This window comes from Melospiza melodia, chromosome 4 (genome assembly GCF_035770615.1).
Source record: "Melospiza melodia melodia isolate bMelMel2 chromosome 4, bMelMel2.pri, whole genome shotgun sequence".
NCBI classification, from domain to species: Eukaryota; Metazoa; Chordata; class Aves; order Passeriformes; family Passerellidae; genus Melospiza; species Melospiza melodia.
In genome coordinates this window covers 55,582,473-55,608,417 of record NC_086197.1, presented here as the reverse complement: position 1 = coordinate 55,608,417, position 25,945 = coordinate 55,582,473, and the positions used below count along the sequence as shown (strand labels likewise).

The window sequence follows — 25,945 nt, the reverse complement described above, 5'->3', positions numbered from 1 at the left end:
GACACCACACTTGCTCCTCCAAGGGACTTTCACTGCAAACGGTGCCGTTCTGTTCTCTAGGTCATCCGGACAAAGGACTGACAGCTTCACGAGACGCCTCTGAGGTTTTATGTCTCTAAAGGACTTTTCAAGCTCACCTCTGCTTAAGAGCAGCTGCTGGGTGGGATGAATAGAGCTAAGAGAAAGAGGGCAGGTGGGAGGTGGTGATAACATTCATCTTTATTAGTTAACAGATGCTCAGAAGCCCTGGAACAGGGTTTTCAGACAGCAGGTATGTTCCCTGGGGAACTTCCCCACCACCAGTTGCATCTCATATCACAAAGCATCCCTACTCTGAACTCCATGTGGATAAATAGACTTTCTTCACATAATCCATAAAACAATTTCCTCCCACCCACAAACCAAAAAGTTACAGTATATACACACACATATAAAAAAAGTTGTAGGGACAGATGGACAGCAAATTTTTGAACAGTGTAGAAAAAACATGGCAAAGATCCCTCACTCTGGAGGGGGCAGAGACATACCAGCCATGCTAGGACCCTTGGTACTCCATGCTATTCACTACCTGGGTTTCAGCCCAACAGCTTCTCCCAGCTCCTGGCCCAGCCAGTACTCCCTGCAGCCCAGCCCCCAGGGCTCAGACTACCATAAGTGACAAAGTGAAACCTCAGCATCGCTGCTTTCCCAAAGCCTCACCTCCCATTTTACTGAAGCACAGAACTGCCCATGTGCTGCACGCAGACCTGGAGAAATGCAAGGTAACTCAGAGGTTGCCATAGGCAAGGAGTTTCTGTATTTTAGGAAAAAAACTCCTTGACAAGGAAGAAAGCATGAGAGCCACAGAGGAGGGGAAAAAAATCAGGAGGAGGCAATCTACTTCCCCAAAACAGGATCACCAGTAAGCTCGTGAACTTGGCAATGAGCAATCAAAATGTGTCCAAATCAAGAGCTGTTCTGCACACTTAGGGCACCTGCTCAAAGCTGAAGTTGCTGCCACCAGAGTGTCATCAGACACTCTTGAGAGCAACCTCTCCCCCTCAAACAATGCGCTCCCCCTCCAACCACTGACTCCAGGAAGCAAGGGACACCCCAGCCAGTAGGACAGTACTGGCTATTGCAGCTGGGTGTCCACCAGCTATTCCCCAAATAAAGTGGGGGAGACAGAAAAACACCTTCTGGTCCCCATGCTTTTGTCCACAGCTACAGACCACAATTCCTACTGGGAACAGGCTTTGCTGAGAGACAGGTTTCTCCTGGCCCCAGTTTCCATCTCCTTGAAGCCAGGCAACTCCAGAACTAGCATTACCTGTGTTCAATTACTGCAGCACATGAAATGGCCCTCCCAAATGCCAAAAGACCCTGTGCAAAGGGAAACCACAAGCCCCTATCTTTCTCCTCTTATTCTGAAGGAGCTCATGCCTCTCTGCAAGAACTGGACACATGTAAAAGCTTCTTGCAAAACAGTCCAAGTTTGCAGGAGCTGGGCAGTACAGGCTTGATTGGGACAGGATGGGTTTGGATGGCTGCCTGTATCTAAATGCTTTGAGCTGCCAACATGGAGAACATGCCGGCCATACACATGGCGGAACAGCAATGCCCACTTGCCAAATGCTGGTTTCCACTTATGCACATGTGAGAGGGCAACCACTCTGCACCTCTTCTTTGGAGAGATGCAACAGGAAAGGCAGAGAGAAAGAGGGCAAACCATTCTCTCCCTGTCCCAAATCCACCTCCCACTCCTGGAAAGTCACAGGCAATTCAACACCTGCAAGTCAAACTGCTCGGAATAACAACAGTAAGAAAGCTGGGAGACTTGCACCCTAAACCAGTGCCTCCCAAATCCTGCAGGAGTTGTGGAGGAGTTAGAGAAGGTAAGGAGAAACACCTGAAGACAAGTTCTGGGACTGGGAGTTGAGTAACATAAAAAAAAAACTGTTTCTAAAAATTGTTTCTGCGTCAACAAAAAGGCACCAGAGAAGTATTCACCCTTCATGCCAAGTGCAGGGCACTGCATGTCCGCCTCTGCTGCCACCCAGCACCAGATGACCAGGGATGCCAAGGTCTTCTATCAGGCTCTGCTTGTTGCAGTCTGCCACAAACCCACCCCCTGCTGAAAACTGGAGGCAGCTATCACAGGAAAAGATGCCTGAAGCAGAAGGGAAGGGAAATCTGCTGCATTGTTTCCCATGTTTTTGTAAAGCCACAAACATTCCTATAAAAAAACCTGTATAAAAACCGTAGAGAAATTTTCCAGGCAGTACTGGCCCCAAGCGATACTCCCAGAGCACCTAGGGAAGTTGGGTCTAGAGGGCTTCAGTTTCCTGACACACAACTCTAGGAAAGCTGGTGCCTTCCCCTCTCTTTTGGCCTTAGGCCCCAGCAGCCCCACAGGACAAGGCTTGAACAAATCCTCTGCCCTCCCCAGAGATTTCCTTTCTGCAGAGGTGTTTGGAAAGGGAACAAAATATCCCTGAGGACAGACACGGGATGTGCCACTTCTCTATGCCGTGGGCTTGTGGGCTTCTCTCCCAAGCAGGGATGGGTGATTTGTGTCGGGGCAGCGCTTCTCAACAGCCCCGGGCATAGTGACAAAAACCACAACTAGACAGATTCCTGCTGCAGTGCCTGAGAACAAGCAAGGAAGCTAGTAAAGCTAAACCTGGGGCAAGTTTAGAAAAAAAAAATCAAACCCAAAACCCTCCCTCCCTCTCCCACCCCATCCTGATCCCACCAGCACAGCCCTAACCTAGCACTTTTTCTAAGGTCCAGAAGGGAAGTCCAGGCCGATGCTCAACCAGGCTGTCTTTGCACAAAGGGAACCCCTGCCGGCATTAGGAGGCAGCGATGGCCGTGCCCCCACTGAGCTTGACGATCATCTGCTGGCAGTCGTTGCAGGAGCGCTTGTCCCCCACCTTCTCCAGGGTGCGGGCAGCCTCGGCCAGCAGCACCGCGCGCTGGCCCGGCGACGACAGGAAGGACAGGGGGAGGTGGCGGCAGGCCAGCAGGATGGCCGTGGCTCGCTCCCTTTGGCCCGGCAACGTGTCCAGTTCACCTAGGGGCAAACAGTGAAGAGAGAAAACTCAAAACAGAGCAACCACCTGCATGAGAAAACCCCACCACAGAGGCCGTCAACTGCTTCTCTGGCTGGCATTCCCTGGCTGACCCATGAGCAGGGGGCACCCTGAGGGCCTTTGGGCTAGCAGAGGAGAACACTGAGCTAGAGTCAGGTAGGAACTGCCAGTCTGGTCTTCTACAGAGGCAGTTCCTTTCAGCTCACTTCCTAGGGCTCAACCCAACATTGGCATTCATGCTTCCCATTCCCTTATATCCTTCATCTTTTGGCTCTTCTGTTTAGAATTCCCAGCTTCTGCCTTTGCACTGACTGCTCCACACCCCAGACTGCCAAGTTCTGTGCACCTGTAGCTTCATGAAGGCAAATGTTTTCCAGTCTGTTCGCCAACACCTCCAGCCCAGGGCTCGCAGCTCATGTTAGCTGGCTTGTAGAGAACATGGCAGAAGCATTGCCTTGAGCCACAGGCTGACGGCAGCTCATTATCCTGACACAGCAGGAGACACTGCAGGTTGTATCTATGCCCCCCACACCTTGCCCAAGCACTGCCCCCTCCCAGTCCCACATGCAGTGGGTCACTGCCTGGGCCCCAGGGCTGACCCTGTTTGCTGCTCTGGGGCGTGCGCCGCCTCAGGCTGTGCTCCAGCAGCTGGTGGGTGCGGGTCGGGCTGGCCCCTGCCATCAGGCGCACGGTGGCCTCGTGGAGGAAGACCTGGAAGGGAAGGCAGGATGGAAGATGAGAGGTGGGCTGGCACAGGGACGATGCTGTGGCTGAACTGTTATCCCTCAGCCACGACATTTCAAGAGCAGAGCACTGACACCTTGACAAAAACAGAGACCCATTTCCACGCTCCTCCCTCATCTTTCCACCTGTCTCTGGGGAATTTGCAGGTCAGGGCAACCATGAGGAAGGGGAAAAAAATTGACACCTAACTGTGAGTGGCCTGGAAAGGGGAAGGATTGAGAGCAGGGAACAGGGTAGAAAAATCTGAGAGCAAAATTTGGCACTGTGGTCCAGGCAGGATTCTCAACCTATGCTGCTAGTGCTTTGGTAACAGCATCAAACTTTGAAATCTAGAGTTTGGACAACACCAGGACAACTCTCACGTCCAAGTATTAGACTCTACTTCCTCTATAGAGGCTTAAAACTAGATGAACTGAAGAGAAGTGGGGAAATGCCAAGGAAAGCACCTGGGGCTCTACAGATGCAGAAGGCATTTGACCCTGCAGCCACTCAGCAGAGCCAACACGGCTGAGGAAGCTTCCTTCCACACTCCCTAGAGGTGTGAAGCCACCTTAATAGGATGCGATGGTTTTGGCAATACACATGTGCTGATGGTTTTCCATGCAGAAACTAAAGTGGATACTTCCCCACATGCACTGAACTCCCACAGGAGCCTCCGTCATCCCCCACCAACAGGAAGTACAGAGGCTGGTAGAAGAAGAGCATCCCACCCCAAGTATCCAAACCACGCAAGCTCAGATACACCCTGTGTTTCCAAGGGCACCAGCTTCCCATCACCCCAGGAAGGGCTACAGACAAGCCGGACGTGGAGCAGGCAGGGAGGCGAGCCATCACCTTGCGGTAGGCGGGTCTGAAGCTGTGGGCCAGCTTGCGCAGGCTGCCCAGGTCGCGCTGGAAGCCCGTCAGCTCGGGGGCCGAGGCGTGGTAGGTCTCCCCCAGCGCCTGGCTGGCGTTGGCCTGCTTCTGCCACAGGCTGGTGCGCAGCGAGAGCAGCAAGTCACAGGCCAGCAGCTGGATCATCTGCAAGAGCCAACATGCCCGGGCACAGGCTTTCAGTAACACATAGCATTGGGTGAGTAACAAACTACATGGCTGCTGACACAGCCCATGGGAGGGAACCACAGCACCTCCTGTGGGGTTCCTCTGCCCTCCCCGCTGTGTCACCCTACCACAAGGCACCAAAGGCAGCAGGCTTTTGCATTTTGCCCAAGTGGCATCTCTCGACCAAGACAAGGAAAGGTGCTAAGGGCACATTGTATCAATGTTACATGCCCTTGCCTGCACCTTTCACTGAGATCGATGCTAACAAACACAAACTGATCCCATGGAAACACAGCCTCCTGCAGAGGTGTTCCTGCCCAAAAAGTGACACTAACTAGGGGAAAAACAGCAAAGACAGCCATGCCACCTGCAGAGAAAAAAGAGGCAGTCACGGCACAGCCAACAGCGGCTGCCAAACCCCCTTTTCCCCATCTGCTGCTGCCCCCTAGCACCACTCCCGGCTCTGGGAGGGCTCTCTGCCTGTGCTGCTGAACAGAGAGTGCCTCTGTACTGCACTGCAGAAACATTGCACAGTCACTGCCACAACATGCAATGCAACTACAATGCACTACAGCTGCCACCCAGCAACGACGAAAGGGACCAGAATCACGTCCCATATGCCATGGAGGGAAGCTCCAGTTTTATGTAATCCTGGAAAGAAGAGAAACAAGCCCCACACAAACTCAGGAGTAGCACAGCAGTCACACTTCTGTGTCAGAGGATTCAAACATTCGTGAGTGTGGCCTGAAACAAGCAGACTTGACTTAGTGATGTCCTGTTTTACAGGTATCACCAACTTGACCTGGAGGAGAGAGATGGATGCTTTCCATCTATGCAGGGCCAAATTCAAACTGGTCAAAGCACCAGAAAGGGGTGACAGCTATTGGCACAGGAGGAGCGAGAGCTGACACCTTGCCCAGGGAGATGACACTGTACTTGTGGCTCTGCTCCCCCATATAGCAGAAACAGAACAATGGCAATGCCCTTTCCAAGGATAGGGAAGAAGCCTCCCCTCTAATCCCATGATCCACAGAGTGAATGGAGAATGTAGCTACAACAGAGAAGTAACACACCTGCAGCAAGACCAACCTTACAACCAAGACAGACCATGTGTTATCTCAGGGCTTACAATGCTTACATTGTTGAGGACAGTGCTGGACGTGCCACTGCTCATGTTGAGGCTGTTCCACAAGTGACTGCTGGCCCTCTCACAGTGACCCAGGGAGCTCTGCTGTCCATCTGCCTTTCCAGACAGAGAGGCCTGCATAGCTTTACACATGTAGAAGGTAGCTTTCACCAGGGCATTCCTGAAAGAGAAAGCAGGTTGCTTTCAAGCAATATCATGTCATGCTGCTACAGCATCAGCTTTCACTCTCCCACCTTCAAGAGATATCATCACTCCTTAGACAGAAAAAAGACGGCAATTGTTCCTCACCTACACAGACAGAACAGAGAAATAAGAGAAAGCTGGCAAAGATTCTTTAGTGCAAAAGAACAGAGATGGTGACACCATCCTTTCCATCATCACGTGAGTTTTGGTTGATTTTACAAGGTGGGAGACTGTGTAATTAGAACAAAGCCAAAAGACATCCCTAAAGAAGCAGTTATGACTGACTTCTAGTCCACAGCTTTCCTATCAGTATGCAAGCCTTGACCGACACGTGAACTACGGAGCACACTGGTACTTGCAAAGCACAAGAGACATGCAGCTCCAGAGCACAGGTAGGCGTGACTCCACAGAACAGCATTAGGGGAAGGGGTCACCCCTGTTTACAAGGAGCAGCAGTTTGAAAAGTGTATGAGGCCTACGCACTCTGACATCTCCAGGGACTTTGGCATGCGCTCCACTTCTGCAAAATGTGACCTCACAGCTGCATCGTCCCCTCTGAGCCAAGCGATGGCCATGGCCACGGCTGCCGACCACCACCGGCACACCACGTCGGGACCTGCAAAACAGAACCAGCGCCTGCAGCCCGGGAGAGCACCTGGCTCCCTCACACCTGGGGAAGTGGACAGGTATCACAGGCCCTTGGCAGTGCCTTCCTCTGGGATTGATGCTAATGAGCCCAAACTGATCCCATGGGAACTCAGCCACCCATGGGAATGCTGAAATGTGCTGCAAGAACACAAAAGAACTTGGCAGCATGCAGACACCCTACATCTGACTGCAAGCAGAGTTTTGGATGGCATGTTTGTACCTTGTCAACAAGAAAGTATCACACCATCTTGTCTAGAAATTTGTTGACTTCCTTCCTGACAATGATCTCCACTCACCACCCCAAAATAATAACTCCACTCATATATACACTCATGATTGGCACTGATCACCATTAAGACAGTACATTGGGTTCCCTATAGAATTGCTCTCATTATTTAACATCCCCTCAAAAACTTCCCAAAGCCTGCTTAGGGCAAAAGGATGTTCTGCAACTCTAACCTGCTTTTCAATTCTACGGCAAATACTGACCCAAGCACAGACTTCGCTTTTAAAAAATAATTATTTAGTTCTCCTACTATGTTTGCTCTATACATTTTAGGTACAGCAGTTAATCTGTGTCTAAAGCTGCACCAGCATCCCAGTGAGCTGCCAGGTGCTGTCTGTACCAACACCAAGCCAAACAAATACTGCATCACCCTGTTAGCAACCCAGCCCAAATGAACACATGGCTCAGAGGGATTCTGCAGCCCTTGCTGTCCCACTAAATATACACCAAGGGACCAAAACAAGCCTTCCCAATATATGCCCAGAGCTTGCATACAGCAGAGGCTGCAGGTCTCTGGAGATTGAGAAATATATCTTGACAGCCACTGTGAAAGTGGGGGCAACCCAGTTCAATAGGTAATTAAATTGAAAAAAACCCTTCCTGTACTTCAGCTGCAATGCTGCTGTGTTTGTTTACATGCTCCACCCTTCCTCTCGCTTTGCATTGCTAGGAGCAAGCTCTCAGGCAAGGGCACAGGGTTCAGATTGGAAATAAAATATTGCTCAACAATACAAATAGCAGCAGTCCCTGGCTGGGCACTCAGCATTATAACACAGAGCCAAAATTATAAGCCTTCTTAATCACTTTCTTCCACTCCGAGCTGTGGTACCACACTGGTGTGCAATCAGGACTCACTCCAAGGATTGCATTTCTCCTTGCCTAGAGTTTGAGAGGTGGTAGGGAGAGGAAATTTGTATTGGCAGTAAATCCTGCATCTGAAAGAGCTTCAGTTCTGCCAGACTTACCCAGGGCAGACTTGAGTACAGAATTGCTGGCAAAGGGTGGGGCTCCACTTCCCATTGAGTCCAAGAAGGAGTTAAGCAACTTCAGGTACTCCATGGCACCTGAGAATTCACTGAAACAAGGAACAAGGCAGATTTTTGCTATGCTGTCAAACAGAAAATACCAAGGCACTTCTCGTTCACAAGTCAAATTTAAACAGTGCTGAACCTTTAAGCCCACAGAAAGCTCAAGCTCTGCAAGTAAAACAACACTGGTGGACTGAAGAGACCACCCCATGATTAGAAGTGCAGAGCAATGCTCTGAGAGGAACAGCTTCACATCTCCCCTTTCATGACCACCAGCACAGAACTAGACTTAACCTCAAGGCTCATGTCAAACATAGACATACATTACAAGATGATTATAGGCTCCTTTTCAGTGACTGCCTCCAAAAGAGGCTGAATAAACTTCTCTGATTATTTGCATATATGCAAATATGTAAGAATGGAAGTGACAGCATGTTCTCAGTACTGGTCAGAGAAAATAGCATAGGCAGCAATGACCTAATTTAACTGGGACATGCTACAGATGAAGATCTTGAGCTCCCACCCCTAGAGTGGGACAAAAAAAGCTTGCTGTTGTACTAGATCTAGTCCTTCCCATGAGGAGACAGGACTCCCAAAGCATAGTGACAATCCACCTCTCTTCTACAAATCCTTTTACCTTCTCTCAACAGCAGCATCTGATCACCAGCAATTAAACCAAACTCTTCCTCATTCTCTGCCAGGAAACAGATTGGGAAAAAACCCAGAGCTACAGAATATTTTTCCTACAGAGGTAGGGAAACTGGATTATCTTCCCATCTGAGGCTTTTACCCACACTTTCTGGGGACAGGATCCTTACAGAGCTTCCCATATATGTATGTAACATTTGCCTAGCACAGCATATCTGGAGATCAGCAAGAAACAGTGCTGAATTACTAGCAAAGGCTGGGTTCCGGCTTCCTGCAGAGTCCAAGAGAAAGTTGGACACAGTTCAATACAAAAAGCTGCTGTTTCCCACCTATTTTCTCCTTTCATTTGGTCAAAGAGCTTAGAGACAATGACAATTATGTTCAACATCATCTTTCCTCCTCTTGCCACATGTCTGTTTGGTTCTTTACTGCAAGTAGATATCACACTCAGTCAGAAGAACACTCATGCACAAAGTAGCAAGCTGGTGGGTTCACTCTCTGACCTGCCAGACCTTCATGCTCTAAAAGCCCTGGACATAGGTCCTGGTTGAAAGACGAGGTAGGTGCACACTCATTTTTGTCCTCCTGAACATTAAACTTTGTCACAGCAGAGAAAGTGCCATCTATTTAGTTGAGCAATCAACCAGTATTACCCCAGCTAACACCAGAAATCCCCACCACTCCCAGGTTCACCTTTGACTTGAGAGGTTTTAATACCAAGAGGCACAGCTTGCTCTGCTAATAAACAGTGGTGGTCAGACTAGCATTGTCATTCCAAGCCTTTAGCAAGGACTAACCAAGCATTTTGCCCCACAGCACTGGGTCAGTGGTTATGAGCTCTGCCTCAGAGCCTGCTGCTGCGGCCAGCAGTGCCCAGTGGGCCACACATACTCACCATGACTCCTCCTCCTCTTGTCCTGCTACCTCTTTCCTAGTCTGAGGCTTCACAAGTGAATCCACTGCTCGCTCCAGCAGGTTCTCACAGAATGCCTGATGGACCTGTGCAATGGGATCCGCTAGAGAAGAAGGATACACCAAATCATTTAACTTGCATATTGCCCCAGACACCTCCCAATACACTCAGAAAGAATAATCAAAATGTAGGAAAGAACATGATGAAGAATAGTAGAAGGAAATTCTCAGGAAACTAATTGAATTATTTAGAGACTAAGTTTTAGGGCTTTTTTATCCTTTCAATCCCCTTGTAAAGCTGCAGCCTTTGACCAAAGATCCCTCTTGCACTTCAGCCTCTCAGCAGAACAGTGAAAACACTGCTCTGCAGATGATAAACCTTGGCCACGCCAAAGTCACTCCCCAGACATTCAGGGCCACCTTTGGATTGTGTTCCAGCAGGTAAAGACACAAGCAGTATGACACAGCACAGAATACAAAGGGTGGCAAGCCAGACCCTGCAGGCTGAGGAGGCATCTCAGCTTCTCATGCCCTCTCACCCATCAGAACCACAAGCAGGATAGGGATAAAAGAACACACTCTGAAACATGACACCTGCTTTTGCCCCAGACAAGAGTGGAGAGACTGCCTCAAAGCACTGGGATGCCCCACACTTGGGAAATGAGTGTCTCTCACCAGGATTCCTTTGCGTGCAGTACAGGCTCTCCTTTGCAGCAGACTTCACCATCCAGCTGCGCTCCACGAAAAACTTCTGTCCCAGGGGGTGGCACAGCCAACGCAACGAGTCAGGAATGGCACTGCGCTCCGAGCTGCACAGGCTCTGAGCCTGGCTGAGAAAGTAGCTCTGGTGAAAGGAGAGGACAAGATTGAGAACACTGAGGAAAGAGCAGCAACAACAAGGACAAAGATCGTATCATAACTGCAGGTCATATTGTAATTGTAGTGCTAGTAGATGCCCTCCCCAAGATACAGCAATGCCAGTTTCCGGGCTTTCCTAGATCTCTGCTTGAGGGTGTGATCAGGGAAGATAACACAACTCACCGCCAGGAAACCAAGCTTGCCTCCACAGCGGGTTTTCAAGCCAACTGCTGCCGTCAGGTGGATTTCTGCCATTGTGCTGGGTGGGATTTTTTCTTCTGCACACTCAGCCAGATTCACAGCACACAATGCCATGTGCAAGCCCGAGTAAGCTGAGCTGGAGGGAAGTTTACCTGTATCAGCAGGAGAAGGAAAAGTGTTAATTTTTAATCAGTAGTACCAGCTACTAAATACTACCATAATTTGCAGGGCTACTGTCCTAAAGAAACAATAAGAACCTGTTGATATGAGAAGCTTACACTGCTGTTGCTTCAGCTGCTCTTACAGAGTTTTTTTACTGCATGAACCAACAACTAAACCAAACAATAAGCCTCAACCAATAGCTGTTGCTACCAGCACTAGAAGTAAAAAGTGCACAAACGAGACAATCGACCAGTAAATGATGATGATGATGCAAAAAAAAGACCCTCAATGCTTCCTGACATAAAATTGAAAGTCAAAGCAACATGCATAAGATCAGAAACCAGTACTGAGTCCTTTTCCCTAAAAGACCTTCATGGCCTACAAAAAAAATTACACTCAACAATCTAAGAAATCCATAATTAATTAGTTAATCCAATTTTGAAATGCTGCAGGCGAAACTACAATTCTAAACAGCACTGAAATAAAACATTTGAAATCTCTGTCATATAATCCTGTCATCGACCAATGAACCTGTTGTGTTTTATTAAGTGGCTCCTAGAATTTGTCAGGCTAATTTCTAACAGCAGCCCTCCCGGAGGAGAGGGGCTGTAGTGCTCTCCACGAATGCTCCAGGATCAGCTGAGTCTCCTCATTCAGTAACACCAGACAGCACATCTGCCACCTCTGCTCCCACCTGTTATGTGGAGCTGATGGAGTTTGTGATATGCTAGGGCAGCATCCCGAGCGCTGGTCTTGGCCTCATCCTCGAACCCAGCGGTGGCCTCCCTCGCCCGCCACTGATGAGAAGTCCTCTTCAGCAGCCACCGCACCAGGGCCAGCTTCTGCAGGCTGTAGCGGATCACATTCCAGGACAGGCTGCAGGCCAAGTCCAGGCGGGAAGCTGGCAGCGCTCGCCCGAGTACTGACAGGCAAGTCTGCAGGTTTGACGCAGCTGCAGCAAAATCACCCTGCAAATGACACAACCAAAGGTTTAGCAACAAAAGTCACTACCAGAGACACTTTGGGACCTCCTTGGCACTGGGAGCAAGGCAAACTCATGTGCAAGTCCCTCTTCAGCAGAGGGACATCAACACAGAAACTGAAAACATAACAGCAGTTTACCCCAGCTTGAAATCTGGCCCTAAATACACTTTCTACACATGGTTCTGATCCTGTACTCTCTGAGAGACACATCAGCACGAGATGAAAAGAGCTTCCTGCTTTGTCAAACGCCATGGAAATTTCAGGGTCCCTCAACAATATGTTGTATATAATGTTATAATGTTGGAATGTTGGAGGACACAAGAGAGATGATGGACTTTGGACCCGGTTAACATAAGAGATTTGATAACAGGATACCTTGGCAAAAGCAAACGGAACTTTGAAAATTAGACTTACATTGCAAGAAGATTAAATCAAACAGGTTTACCAGAAAAAGAAAATCCCATTAAACTCTGCAAGCAAGAGATGATGTTATATGCATAACTTTGTGTATGTGATATTAACCTAATCATTGTAGTACACATTACTAGTCTCCCTGAAATAGTATATAAATGTTTGTATCCCACAATAAAATCGGATTCTGATCACCAAGTCAGTCTACACGTCCCTCTCCATCGCCAATATTATAATATAATGTTTCCTCAACAATAAAGAGGACTTCCAAGATGCTAGAAGATAGCAGACAGACATAGCAGAGGCCAGACTCTGGATAAAACCCAAGATGTTGCTGCCAAAAACTAATACAAGATGCAGTAGCTAGCAACAAGGACAGAAATTAGGAGCCTCTTCCTCTGCTTCCATGCCTCACTAACTTAGGCTGAGTAGGACAGTAATCTGCTCAGAACAACTTGGCAACAGCTTCTCTGAAATCACACAGGATGATCCACTCAAGGAATACACTATCTAGCAAGTGCCAAGCCACTGCCTCATTGGGAAACATTTACCCACAATCCCATCTAAAAGATGCATTTGATGCAAAACAACGAGTCAGCTTTACCCGTGCCAAATCCAGGTCCGCTTGCTTGCGGTGCCTCCAGAAGGTGACCGAGGACCTTGAGTGCAGCCGGGTCACCGGCTCTCCGTGCACGAGGAGCTTTATGAACACACTCAGTACAATCACTCCATTCACGAGCCACAGGATTAGGGTGGGCATCACCCAACCGAACCAACCAGCTGCATCTACAAAGGATGTCCCAAAAAGGAAAGTTAAAATCTAACCTGGACACCAAAAGCCTGGCAATACAACAAGGGCAGACTCCAAAGGGTGTCTTGCTATGCTTGCCACATGTTTAATCAGCTTTTGCAAAGAGTGCAGCTCAATCAGGAAACACCTATACCAACACCTCTTAACCCAAACTCCAACCCTCAACATTCCCAATTAAATGATTATTTTTACAATATTGTTGTATTAAAAAAAAGATCAGCACTTAGTTTTCCAAGAGCTGTCTTCTGATTTTTCTGTAAGACACACCCACAGGTACTCAATACTCCAGTATAATTTTCCAATCTTTTTAAATTTGCAAAGCAACACTGAGGAACCATATTTACCAGTCAGGAAGACAACTGCATGCCTACAGCATCCCCCCACCCTCTCCTAAGCTGAACTTTTAACTATGAATTTTAGGGAATGAGTGTATCAACAAGCCCAGTTGCAAGACTCCATAGCAACAGTGTAGTAATACTCAATCATGAAGTGACAAAAATCAGTCAGTTACTTTAAAACCAAATACAAAGTGAACATGCCTCAAAGACTGGTGAAGACAGGAAGACGCCCCTTACCCTGAACTACTTTTCAAGGGTCTATGCCAAAAACCCAAGCTGCTGGGCTACAAATAGGTGCCACCTCAATCTCACCACACTGAGCCATGGTTGGTTTACGCAAGAAGAACCCTGGATGTGAATTGGAGCCACATCCAAGCTGGCTCTCCTTCCATGCCCTGCACTGCAGTTGCTGCCCTTCCCCACCCACTAAACAAAGGTCGTACAACTCCCTGAGCACACAAAGCCATCCTGCTGAACCACAGCCACCCTTCACTTTGTGACCAGGTGGCTTTTAGGGGGACTGTAAGGCTGGACGTCCCCATGGCCCAAAGCATGCCAGCCCTTTACCTGAGTCGATGGCCAGCACGCTCCTGCCGGAGCCATGGCGCACCAGGCTGTCGGACTCGGGGCTCCCGCGCACCTCCAGGAGGGACGTCAGCGGATTGAAGGAAAGGCAAAGGAATGTGAGAGCACACAGGAGGATTCGAGAGCGATCCACCATACCAAGCGCCACAGGAGGAGAGTCAGGGTCATCTTTAACCTTCAAGGGAATAGGAAGGGAGAGAAAAAGGAGAGAAAACCCAGTGTTTACCATTCTGGAGCACAACAAATGTTTATGCCAAGGAAGGGATAGGGAAGAAGGAGAAACAGAACATGTATAAATTTGCTTTTGAGCTCCAGATAAGCAAGAACTAAGCTTTTCTTAGCTTAGTAAGATAAGGCTGAAATATTTGACTGCCTTCAACTTCCTTCTGTGTTCAGTCATGTCAAGTATTAACTGTAACTGTATCCCTGGGTTAGGCTAGGATTAACCTTTGCTGCCCTTACTCTTTCGAAGATCTCCCAGAAAACCCACTTCTGTGATATCCATAAAACAAACCCATAAGCCCAAGACAGCTAACAGCTTTTTGTTACTCTGATTACTTTTGGTCTCATTAACCACAACAGATGTTATCATCCATTTCCAAGTTCTCCTGCTTTACTCACTGGACATACATATGCTGGAAAGCCATGGGCTCCTTGGGTAATGAAGATGCACTTTAAATCCACAGAGACTGTACAGGGGCTGAAGGAGAAGTACAGTTCTTCCAGCAACTAAAGGTACAGCTCGGGTAATACAGTTCAGGAAATAGTCTCAGTAATTTAAAGAAAGACAGAACACAAAGATGCACCCTCCTCACCCTTACAAAGGATCTCTAAGCCCTGCAAATCTGCTTGCCAGATGTCTGCTGGTTCCACTCTTGAGAATAAGAACTCAAATTCTGGCTCTTCAATATCCTGAAGAAGATAGGTTATATTTGACAGTTCAAGTCACAACTACCTTTGCATCATCAAGGAGAGGGCTTCCTGGCTCTGAATCAATGGAATAGGGAGAGAAGCCAGCCGGAGATCCTGAATCAGACGCTGGAGGAGACATCAGCAGCACGTTCTGGTTGAAGTCATCAATCTTCAGGTCTACATCGTTGTCAACCAAACTGCTCAGGTCAATGCCCTTCAACAGCTCTGAAAAAAATCAGAGTGCATTATGGACATGTTACTCCATCCTGACTCCTGTCAGTAGCTCTCAGATTGGCTCAGTCATCTGGAGTAACACTGGCCACTATCCATACAACCTCTCTGAAGGATAAGCAACTGCAAGATAACATCCTACATCCATGCTGACTGCCTCCCATCTGCTACAGAGCCTCCACAACTTACTGTTTTTTTGGTTAGCCAGCTTCAGAACCATGTTCTCCTGCCTCAGCTTATGGTTAGCTTGCTGCAGGTATTTAATGTAGTCAATGGCTTTTCTCAGGACTCCAGACTTGTGCATCTGTAAGGAATTAAATGTACAAAAAGCAGTTTATATTAAGAGCATCAAAGGATCACTGCTGCCTGTAGGAATACCACAACCCTTTGTATTATGTGATGAAAAAATGGTATAAAGGACTCTCAGCAGCTGCAAAGGAGCCATTAGCAGAGCATGCTCTGTGGGCAGGGTATCAAAGATGGACAAGGATGAGGTCTCTCTAAGATCTTTTAAAAACAGTACAAGAGAACCTGATTAACATCCAAATAACAGTGGAGTTCACACTTAGGTTTCAGCCAGAAACAGTCCCTTGAAAGTACCACAGTTTGTAAATGAAGTGGATCAGTTCAGGGACAGAACAAGCTGCCTAATCACCGATAAATTCTGAGATTAAGTAGTTCCCTCCTTGCCTTACTCACTTGGCCATCTCCATGCAAATTCCTGCTTCCAGCAGCAGTGGGCAAGTTTATCTTCTAAACATAAGCCACAAGTACTATGAAGCCACTGCATAACATACATGTTTTCAAAAGCTTCCACTTCCAGCAATAGGAGGTGACTTCACTAGTGCACTTATTTGTGCAGTAGTCACAGGAGGTATCAAGAATACTACTGCCTGCCTCACCAGCATGAGGTAAAGCAAGTGGGAACAAACCCTGAATATGTGGTGCAAGAAAGCTTCCAATATTTGAGCAAGCAGGAGTTTTCACAGCTCAGTGTCTAAAGGAAATAAACTGGAAAGCTCTGTAAACCCTCATCCTTACTGCAGTCACATGGAAAAGGAAACAATTGAAGCAAGATCTTGTTTAGCTGAGCTATCAAAACGTCCACTTGGATATTCTACCTAGAGGGCCTATTTTAAGTTAGATCTAATTAATATAATAACAAATGCATTAGGTATAGCTTATTTTCAAGAAACAGTACCACTAGCATAGTAAAATTAGTATTTTACAGGTGACCCTTCCTGAAAACAATTTGGAACACAAGTGATTCTCACCAGCCTTACCCCAATACACGTGTGCATGCTACTAACAGCTGCATGTACCCAAATGCTTCATTTGGTAGAGCAAATGAGCACCTGCAGACTAGTATTTGTGACACCACATTTGCACTAATCTCCCATCTTTACCTTGGCATCTGTCCCCATGACCAGGTCCTTCAGCTCAATTATTTTGTCATTTATGGACGACCGGTAGCGCTTTTCAATGATGTTGTGAGTTGTTCTCCTCTCTCCTTCTTTGGGTGGTTCAGGTTGCTTGACACCCCCAGGAACTTGTTTAATAGGCACCTTTTCTTGTCCCACCATCACTGGCATTGTGGTCAAAATGGTCCCATTGCTCCCAACAAGGGTCTACAAAGACAAAGACCACACATACCAAGTGTCAAAAGCAATCAGCCAATTTAGATAAGGTTTATGATGGCAAAAGAAGGAGTAAACAGGAATCAGGAAAAGTTGGAACAGCTCAGAAAATGTGTGAGATGCCAAAATCCTTCAATCTTTCTTGGCTGGCACAAGCACTGGCACAGAAACACAGGAAAAATCTGTCACTCTGGCTCCCACACTGGTCACTGTGGAATAGGAACATCTCTTGTTCTCCAAGCACATCAACATTTCTGCCAGTACTACGCTCTGTTCATCCATTTAAATAGAGAAAGGGACTAAAGCTCCCCCTTGTTCCTACAATCTTTACACTCCAAGTGTCAAAATCCACCTTTTCTCTGGACAAATAATCATGAAAACAACAACAGCCTACACTGCTTCCACTGACACAACAATAATGCTGGAAAGGATCCAACTATGAAAAAACAACCTTTGGCTTAAGGAACACAGTTCAAATTGATTTGAATTTCATTAGATGAAAAAAAAAACAACAACCCATAAGCTATAAAAATGCCTTAATATGAGGAGCTAAGACTAATGAGTGATCTACAGCAGAATGGAAAGCTCAAACTTGGGCATCTAGATGTAGGACAGACCGTCTAAGCAAACCAAAGCAGTATGTACTCAGAAATAAAAAATTATGAATCCCACCAGAACAGCTGCACAGAGGGCTCCTAGGACAGCTGTAATGAAAGAAAGTTTAGACTGCTTAATCCAGCAAAGCAAGATTTAGAAAGGTACACGTGCTCTCTGAAGTACACCAAGGATCAGAGAAGCAAGTAGCTAGGGAGAGTAAGAGTTATTTCTGTCAAGAAAACAAACATAGTAACTAGCCTAGAACAGCTAGCCATGAGAATAAACTAGCAATGAGCAATTTCAGAAACAATTACAGCTGAAATAGTCTCCTAATTAGGATACAAAAAATTAATTCGGTTTCACTTCAAGCTGGAACTTGACAAATAAGTGAATTTAAGTCCTATACCTTTCCTTGGTTAATATCCACCTAATTTCAGTGTGTTCAAACATGCCTCATATAGACACAATCTCGTAAGCCTCAAGTTGTGTAAAAACGTCATCTAAAAGCAAGCAGATTATTGAAGATTTTAGCCTGGCTGCTAATAAGTATCTAAGAAGCCTACCATGCTATTGCAAAACAAGTCAAAATTTAGGTCCACACTGACAAGCTTATCTCCCCCAGTAAATATTTATACAAAGATATCTGTTCAGAACATACAAGATCATAATAAATGTTTCATTGGGGGCATAAATTTCTAAGACTTGATTAGAAGTGGAGGCCATGAAGTACAATTGCCACCTCCAATGAATATGACAAATCCTCCCTGCAATGCCTCTGAAAAGTAGTTTAATTAGTTGTCACAATTAATGTATTACTATTAGACACTACTGAGGGGCAAAAGGAAGTTCCACAGGTACTCTGAGCAAGTCAGCTTTTGGCTTCAAGTTAAAAACTAGACTGAGTTTTTAGGTCATATTCCTCATAGTACCAGAAAAAGTTAAACAGAAATGTGCCCTTGATCTTTGCTTACTGGCCATGGGAAGGCAGCCAAACAATACAATCTGTGTGCTTACCCTTGACAGAAACAGGGTATTACTTGCCCTGGACGTGTGTACAACAGCCCTCAAATCCCCCTCTTGTCTGTGCCACTGCAGAACACTAAAGCACAAATCTCTTCCTTGTGTTAATAGCAAAGGACAACAGCGAGGAGAGGGATGGAAGGACAGCCATAGGGTACCTGCAGAGCTGTGGTCTGAATGGGAGCAGTGAGTGCTGTCAGTGCTGGGTTCTGTACTGCAGCCATAACAGGATTGCCATCTGTTTTCAGGGTTGTCAACACCAGGGAATCCGTTTTTATGATCTGAGGTTGGACGAGAACCTAGGTTGAAAAGAGTTACAGGTGAAGAGGAGAGCAGGCTCAAATTTCCCTGCTGATCTCAGTAGCCAGAGGTAAGCACTGACAGAGCTTTAATAGCTTTACAACTTGGTGGCTGGCAAAAGAGCAAGGTATTTCTTTGACTTGTACCCTGCATCACCTGGATGCTTTCCAATACAAGCCCTGAGTAGGAGACACGCTGAACAGCAGTGGATAGAGCGGGGCAGAGGAACCACCAGGACAGTGGTTTTCAAATCAGTCACCAGAAGTAAACAAGTATATAAAAACACAAAAGAGCTGATGGAAAAGCTGCTTTCCCCTCTCCAGTTACACCTATAATTAGCTCTCTACATTAACTGTCTGAGTATTCAGTCTAACACAGCTAGGACAGTCTGCTCTGGCAAACACCCATAGTAGCTTCTCCTGCGATTTCACTGAAAGGATCTGTGCCTTTAACATCAAGCAGACCAAAATCCACTCTAGGTTATTTTGCTCTTATTTCTTTCAAATACCTTTTTGACTCTCTGAGAACACCAGAGATGGCATAATACAACTGAACCATAGTAACTTTGTCATACTGCGTCTCATAGACAAACATTTTTCTTAAATACAAAGATGCACAACAGTGAAAAAAAAATCACATGGCACAGTAAAACAGTAAAACAATTAAAAAAACACGACAGAAGAATTAAAAGAACACATTCTACTATCGACCAGTCTTTGTAAGATTTGTAAGGTAGAGGTGATGGACGCGCAAAGAAGGCAGCAAAAGTCAAAGAAAGTCTGTTCAAGTAAAGTTTCCAACTGGGTTTGGCAGTACCAAGTTAAAAAATAATTTTAGACTGCATTTAGTTACGGTTTTACTGAAAACAGTTGCTGAGCATTGCCCAGAAGTCACATCACATCTCACAACAGGAACTCTCACATATGACCTGCATGAAGTAAAATGCTTCTGGGACACAGGCTGGCTAGAACCTCTCAGGTTTCTAAACCTCTCAGGTCTAGAAACATTTGTGCAGAAGCAATCCCAGCCAGGATCACCAGCTCTACAGCTTCACCACTTCTCCCCAGACGAGCCAGGGGACCAGACACACAAAAGCACTTTCTTGTTCTACTGGATCCCCCCATCATGCTGCATTTTTACTTACTGGAACTTGCTGAACCTGTGGTGCAGCAACAGTCTGGACCGTGGCAGGCGTTAAGGTCTGGAGGGTGCCGTTGGCAGCCTGTGTCAGCACTCGCTGGGCCTGCACCGTCTGCACCTGCTGCTGGATTGTCACCGGCTGGACCTGCGAGGATGTCACCAGGCTCTGGACCTGAGGCTGGAGAACTGAAAAGCAGAAGCGATGTCAGAAATGGTCAAGAGACACACATCTCCCTCCTGGAGCCCGGAAATGCTCCTAGCATCACTCTTCTTCTTCCCACTGCTTCTTAGTAGGCAGCATTCATCTAACACATCCCACATGTTGGGAGACTTCCAGCTGCTTTGGTGCTTTCTGCAAGAGGACACTGCACCTAGAATAGCAGCTTTCCAGGAGGCAGAGGATCAGCTAAGAGAAAATAGAGCCAAAACTCTTTAGGCTGATAGCACAGCATTACACAGGCCATCCAAACTGCACTTTCCCACTCCCCCTGGTCTTGGTGGATCATGGAGCCTATCTGTCATGTAAAGAATCAAAACCTACTGAAGAGGATCAAATCATCCAGCATTCACAAAGGAAGATTGCTAAATATTCCTACAGGTGTGTCTGCTCAGTGCAAGCACTGAGCTCCATAGTTTGGTAGATAAAATGTGCCTTCATTCCAGACTGCTGTGTGGGACAGACTGGATCTGCCCAGTGTACTCATCAGTGGGAGGACAGGGTTGCCAACAATGATGTTTTAAGACATCTTTTCTCAAGCCTCCCAAGAGCCATAGGGCAGAAGGCCAGGCCAGAGGAGAAGAGCAAGACAACAATTATGGTAAGAGGTTGCACAAAAACACTTAAGATCTCATTCCTGACAATTTCTTATGCTCCCCAACTCCAAAGCCACACAGGTAGGAGAAAGGACACCCCACAGGCAGCATCACAAGAAAAGGATCATCAGGCTTGTCATGGCTGAGGATGCACTTGGAGTTTGAACACTGATGCCATTTACTGCAAGTGCACCAGGCACATCCACAGCCTGAGCATCCTGGAATCTCGTGTGCACCAGGCACACCCGTAGCCTGAGCACCTCAAGCACTACCTTGGAAGCTTGTAGCTGCATTCTGGTAGATGACTGGCTGCTGGATAATCCTGGTCTGGGGAGCAGAGCTGAAGGTTGGTGTGATCATGACGGCCTGCTGCTGGAGCTGAGGCTGCACCGAGGGCCGCGGCTGCAGGACCGGCGCCGAGCGAGGAGGGGCTGCAGGCGCCGTCTGCGCCGCTTTCACGGGCAGGCTCTGGAGCTGGGGGGATGCAGGGGGTGCAGGGAAGGTCTGCAGCTGCACCTGGCTGAAGGGCTGCTGCAACTGCGGCTCCAGGGTCCCGCTGCTGCTGCCACCGCCGCTGCTGCCCTGGAAGGTGCTGGACAAGGGATCCATAAACAGGTCCGTGAAGTCTCCTCCCTGGTTATTGACAAACTGCAGCATCTCTGCAAAACAGAAGAGAATCTGTCCAACACTATTCCGTCACCTGCATACTTTGACACCTGCCATTTATATCATGGAATTATGGTGTGTGCACAGAAGGGAGCTCTGGGTCCTTCAAAACCTTCAGAGAACATCACACCAATGTAACACCTCCAGAGAGACCAGGACGTGGCCAGCAGCAAAGCACTGCTGCTGCTGTTCAGGGCAAAAAGTAAGACCCTCCCTCAACACTTTCCAGACAACGAGATTCAAGCACAGACTAGAATTTAAAACCACCTCCAATATATATCTAAAATATTAGAGTCTTGTTCCATCACTCCTTCAGTCTAACCCTTGCAGAAGGAAAAAACCAAGCACCTCCACAGTTCCAGCACTAATCATTTTCCCACCCAACTTTTGGGAGCTTTCCTGTCTGTACTGCCCCACGGAGTATCTGGAAAAGGAAGAGACAGGATAAGAATTCTTCTTATCTCTCTTTTACTTATAAGCATAACAAAAATTCGGGAAAAACCATAAAAGGAAACACTACTTTATAAAACTGTACCAGGATAAATCCATGCATGTGTTTAAAACATCAGAATAACTTTTTCTGTTGGTTTTATGCCTGCAATCACTGCACAACAGGTTTTCTCCATCCCACCTTCTCCAGGATTTTATGAACCCACATCAAGAAGCTCCTACTGCAACACTATAAGCCTTTCCCCTAGAGGTGAACATTTCACAACCAAGAGATCATTGCTCACAAGCAGAGCTTCTTCTTCCCTCCATCTAATCCAACTAAATACCTTAAGACATGTGAATGCTTTCCCTGATCTGTGTGCAGACAGTGGCATGAGGAATCAGACATTCTTCCCCACCCCAGGACCTCTCCCTGCTGCACTGGTTTTTCCATGGTCTTCTGAAAGTCCTGTATCTTTTTTTCAGGAAGCATGAAAAGAGGGGACCCACAAACCTAAGAGAGATTATAACAAAATAATAAATATGGGTGTAGGAAGCAAAAAATAGGTCCTGGTGTAAGAAGCCCTTTGCTGTATTTTTTCCTATAAATAAGAAATCTTTCTCATTCACAAACCCCAAAGGATGTCATTGCTGTGATTTATGAAGCAGGTTTGAAGCAGTAAACTTTTGACAAGAAGTTTCCACGGATTATATCCCAGCAATAGGAGGGCTATTAATTTGTTCAGCACTCTGAAATGCCACCCACACATTATCCAATTAATTTGTCTGACACTCCTTTGGCTGAAACAGAGCAAAGGGATGAATCCTCCTCCAAGCCTCCTGCTCCCTCAACACACATTTCAACATATTTCTGTGATACTACCACTCTTCCCTTTGGATAGCAATCCCTCCACACCCTGACACACATTTAAGCACTGGCCATGACCACTGCTCTCAAGAACTGGAGTCTGTTGGAGGGAAGAGCTTGGGAGGAGATGTGTCCTCCTGACCTGTTCACAGCCTGACACTAAGTGGGGACGCACAGCTCCCCCAGCATGAGGTACAGCCAGCCTCAGGGACCAGCTGGACCAAACCCTTGTCTCCACTCTTCACTAGAGGAATGAAAGATTTTTTTTTTAATGCATTGCTTTAACTGGCTTTCACAAAACTGTTTCAAGATCAACATCTAGCTGGATATTAAACAGCTCTTCACATTCCAAGTGACTTCAGCTAAGCCCATCCCAAATATCCCTCACCATGATAAAATTGATAATCCAGACTATGTCCCAAACTCTGCATTTGATGGTTTTGCTATTTCACTATCAGACAACACCACTACAAGTAGGGAATAAACAAATCAGATGAGATTTGCTCCGGAAGAGTAAATTCCAGCATAAGAACAAAGTGTTAAGCACTGCTTTAAAGAATGTTGTGTTCAATGCAGCAGATTTAACAGATTACTTTAAAAATTACTACTGCTCTCACAAGTTAAATCACATCTTTATTACAGACTTAACTTTGACTAAATGCAAGAAGTCTTAAGCTTAATTTTTAAGAATTAAGACTGCCAGGAAGTCTGCCACTCTTAATTAAAACCCACCTCTTTTAAAGGACTCAAGAGTTTTCCTAATAACCACACACAAAAAATTAAAAGCAAGATAAATAGACAACACCCAAAATCTAAATCTCTGCTTTTTAAAACACCTTTGCCTACTCAGAAATCAGAATATCTACAATGACTGTGAGAAATCTCAGATGCTTCTGGAGCCATCAGTGATAAACCCAGTGTCACCAGAGCACTGGCACCGTCTGTGCCAGAGGTATCTCAGGCCCTAAAGCAGAGTGACCTTACTGCAGAACAAAATCCCAGCCCAACCCAAGGCTAAAAAATGTCAACAAGGTATTACAAAACCAAAACTGAGCCCACCAAGGGCTTCTGCCACTTTCATCTGCCCAGGGCCTCAATACCAGGCAGAAAGGCAAGGGCTGGGCTTCAGCTGCCTCTCCCAGGCAGTGGCTCAGCTCTCCAGCACAGAGGCTGCTCTTCCTCACACTCCTGGAGGTGCTGTGCTCTGAGAAAAAGAAAGCAGAGAGACCTTAACCTCAATAGAGAGAAACAACCTCTGTCCTGAACCCTGATGTGCTTTGACCTCCCAGAGACTCAGACCTTGAACTCCGATGCTGCCCAGCAGTGCCTGCCAGCAGGAGATGCCCATGGCTGGTGGAACAGCTTGTGCTGGGGCAAGAGGCAGAGCCTCTTGTGCCACTCTTGTGTCCTGTCTGGAAGCATGAACCCAGTGAGCAGTGACATCCCAGAGCACATCCACCACAAAAAACCAAAATCCACGCAACAGGCAGTGAGGAGCCCTATCAGTCTGAACAGGAGAGGAACACCCACAAGACGACTTAAAAACCAAATGAAAACTCATGGAACATTTCAAATCTTGAGATGAATCCATGCTGATGCACAAAAAAAAGCAGGATTGTCACGTATCCTTCCCCTGCCTTCCCCAGGAAAATCCACCCTGGAGGTGGGGAGGAAAGTGAAGCTCGTTTTCCTAAGTTACTCATGGCTCTGAATCACACCTCCCAGGGCACACCTCAGTTCAGAGCCATCGCTGGGTTTATCAATTCCTCTCAGCTTCCGTATGGAACCTGAGACCTCATTATGTGGTGCTCAAACAACAGCAAACACCTCCTCCAATGTGCACTGTCAAACTTCATGAGCAATAACCAAGCCTGTTGCACTCTCACAAGGTACATTCTTCTTTTACAACCAAAGAAAGAAAGGAGTATAAATTTCACCCCAAGCCATGTGGCAAATCAGTGTCAATTAGAAACCTAAAAATACTGGTAAAATTTCATCTCCCAGCTGCTAAAAAAGGATATTTTGGACACCACCAAAACTGAGCTCTGCTTGGGATTACAGCCCAGCAGAGCAGTGAGCTAAGGCAGGAGCTCATCTCCACCAGCCTACAGTATAGACCACACCGAGAAATGTCATTTTAAATGTGGCTTTGAGGAGCTGCTCGGTGTCGCCAAAAATACACATAAAATAGGCGTCACACGCAGGCGCTTCGTTTTGCTGCACTTCGGCGGAAAACAGGGGTTTTCTCACAGGTCTGTGCAGTGCCAGCGATGCAGTAAAGTTTCAAGATGACAGGGAAAATGGGAAATTTAGGCAGTTAGAGCTGTTTGGATGCAGGAGGGCTTGGAGGCTCGGCCTCCCACGGGCACTAGTGGAGGCACAGCCTCAGCCATCGTTTATCACCTACTTTAAAGTAGCCACGAGGAAACACGGGGGGACCGTGGGCAGCGGCGGGAGCAGGGGGACAGGGGCAGCGCTTTCCCCGACCCCTCCCCAGGCCGGCCACCGTGGAAGGGCGGGCTCGGCAGCTCAGACCCCCACGGCCTTCCTGCGGCTACGGCCTCCGCTCCGGGCGGGCGGCAGCCCCGCGAGAGTCGCTCAGAAGCGCTCCCCTGACAGGGCGGACACGCGTGGCCGCTCCCAGGCGGGCGCTGCCCGGCGGGACGGGCTCCGCTGCCCGCCTGCGCCCACCCGGGATGGTGGCACAGGGGGATGCCCGCTCCCCCCGTGCCCGTGGCAGCCCGTACCGCGTGGGAAGCGCCCTCACCCCGAACACTCCAGAAGCACGATCCAAGGACCGCCCGCCCACGCCTCCTGCCCCGGCAGCCGCGGGCCCGCGCGGGGACACCCGGGCGCTCCCCCCAACACGCGTGGGGAGCCCACGCGCGCCGTCTCCACCCCATCCCCCCGCTCCTTCCCGCAGCGCCTACCGTCGATGTCGCCCAGGGTGAGCTCGTCGCTCAGCTCAGTCAGGGTGTCCATGTTTTCGGCGGCCAGCTCGCCGCCCTCCATGGCGCAGGGCCCGCCGCCGCCCCGGGCGCTCAAGCGGAGGCTGTTGCCGCTGCCGGCGGGCGCCGCCGACCCCGCGCCATCTTGGGCCGGCCCGCGGCCCCGCCCCCGCGGCCCGGGCGCGCGCGCCCCCCGCGGTTTGTTGTCAATGAGACCAGGTCGGGCCCGGCCAATCGGCGGCCGCGGCGGCGCGTGGTGTGATGGCGCGTCAGCGATCAGCAGCTGCCATTAGCATAGCCCGCCCCGCCCCCGCGCGCTGAAT

The 25,945-nt window shown here is 47.9% G+C and overlaps 1 protein-coding gene across 1 annotated transcript; it reads right to left on the bottom strand.

Moving 5' to 3' along the window:
* Window positions 1-201: 201 nt before the first annotated feature.
* SREBF2 (sterol regulatory element binding transcription factor 2) lies at window positions 202-25,726 on the bottom strand. The gene is made up of 19 exons (XM_063154643.1): window positions 25,605-25,726; window positions 20,984-21,370; window positions 19,903-20,084; window positions 18,617-18,757; window positions 16,611-16,832; window positions 15,394-15,508; window positions 15,017-15,198; window positions 14,044-14,236; window positions 12,932-13,113; window positions 11,627-11,900; window positions 10,753-10,922; window positions 10,387-10,555; window positions 9,695-9,815; window positions 8,089-8,198; window positions 6,673-6,805; window positions 5,998-6,166; window positions 4,653-4,838; window positions 3,674-3,785; window positions 202-3,055 (listed from the first exon to the last, which is right to left on the bottom strand). Exons 1-19 carry the CDS (start codon window positions 25,684-25,686, stop codon window positions 2,835-2,837), a joined length of 3,351 nt encoding a protein of 1,116 aa, XP_063010713.1. The 5' UTR covers window positions 25,687-25,726; the 3' UTR covers window positions 202-2,834.
* Window positions 25,727-25,945: the final 219 nt, after the last annotated feature.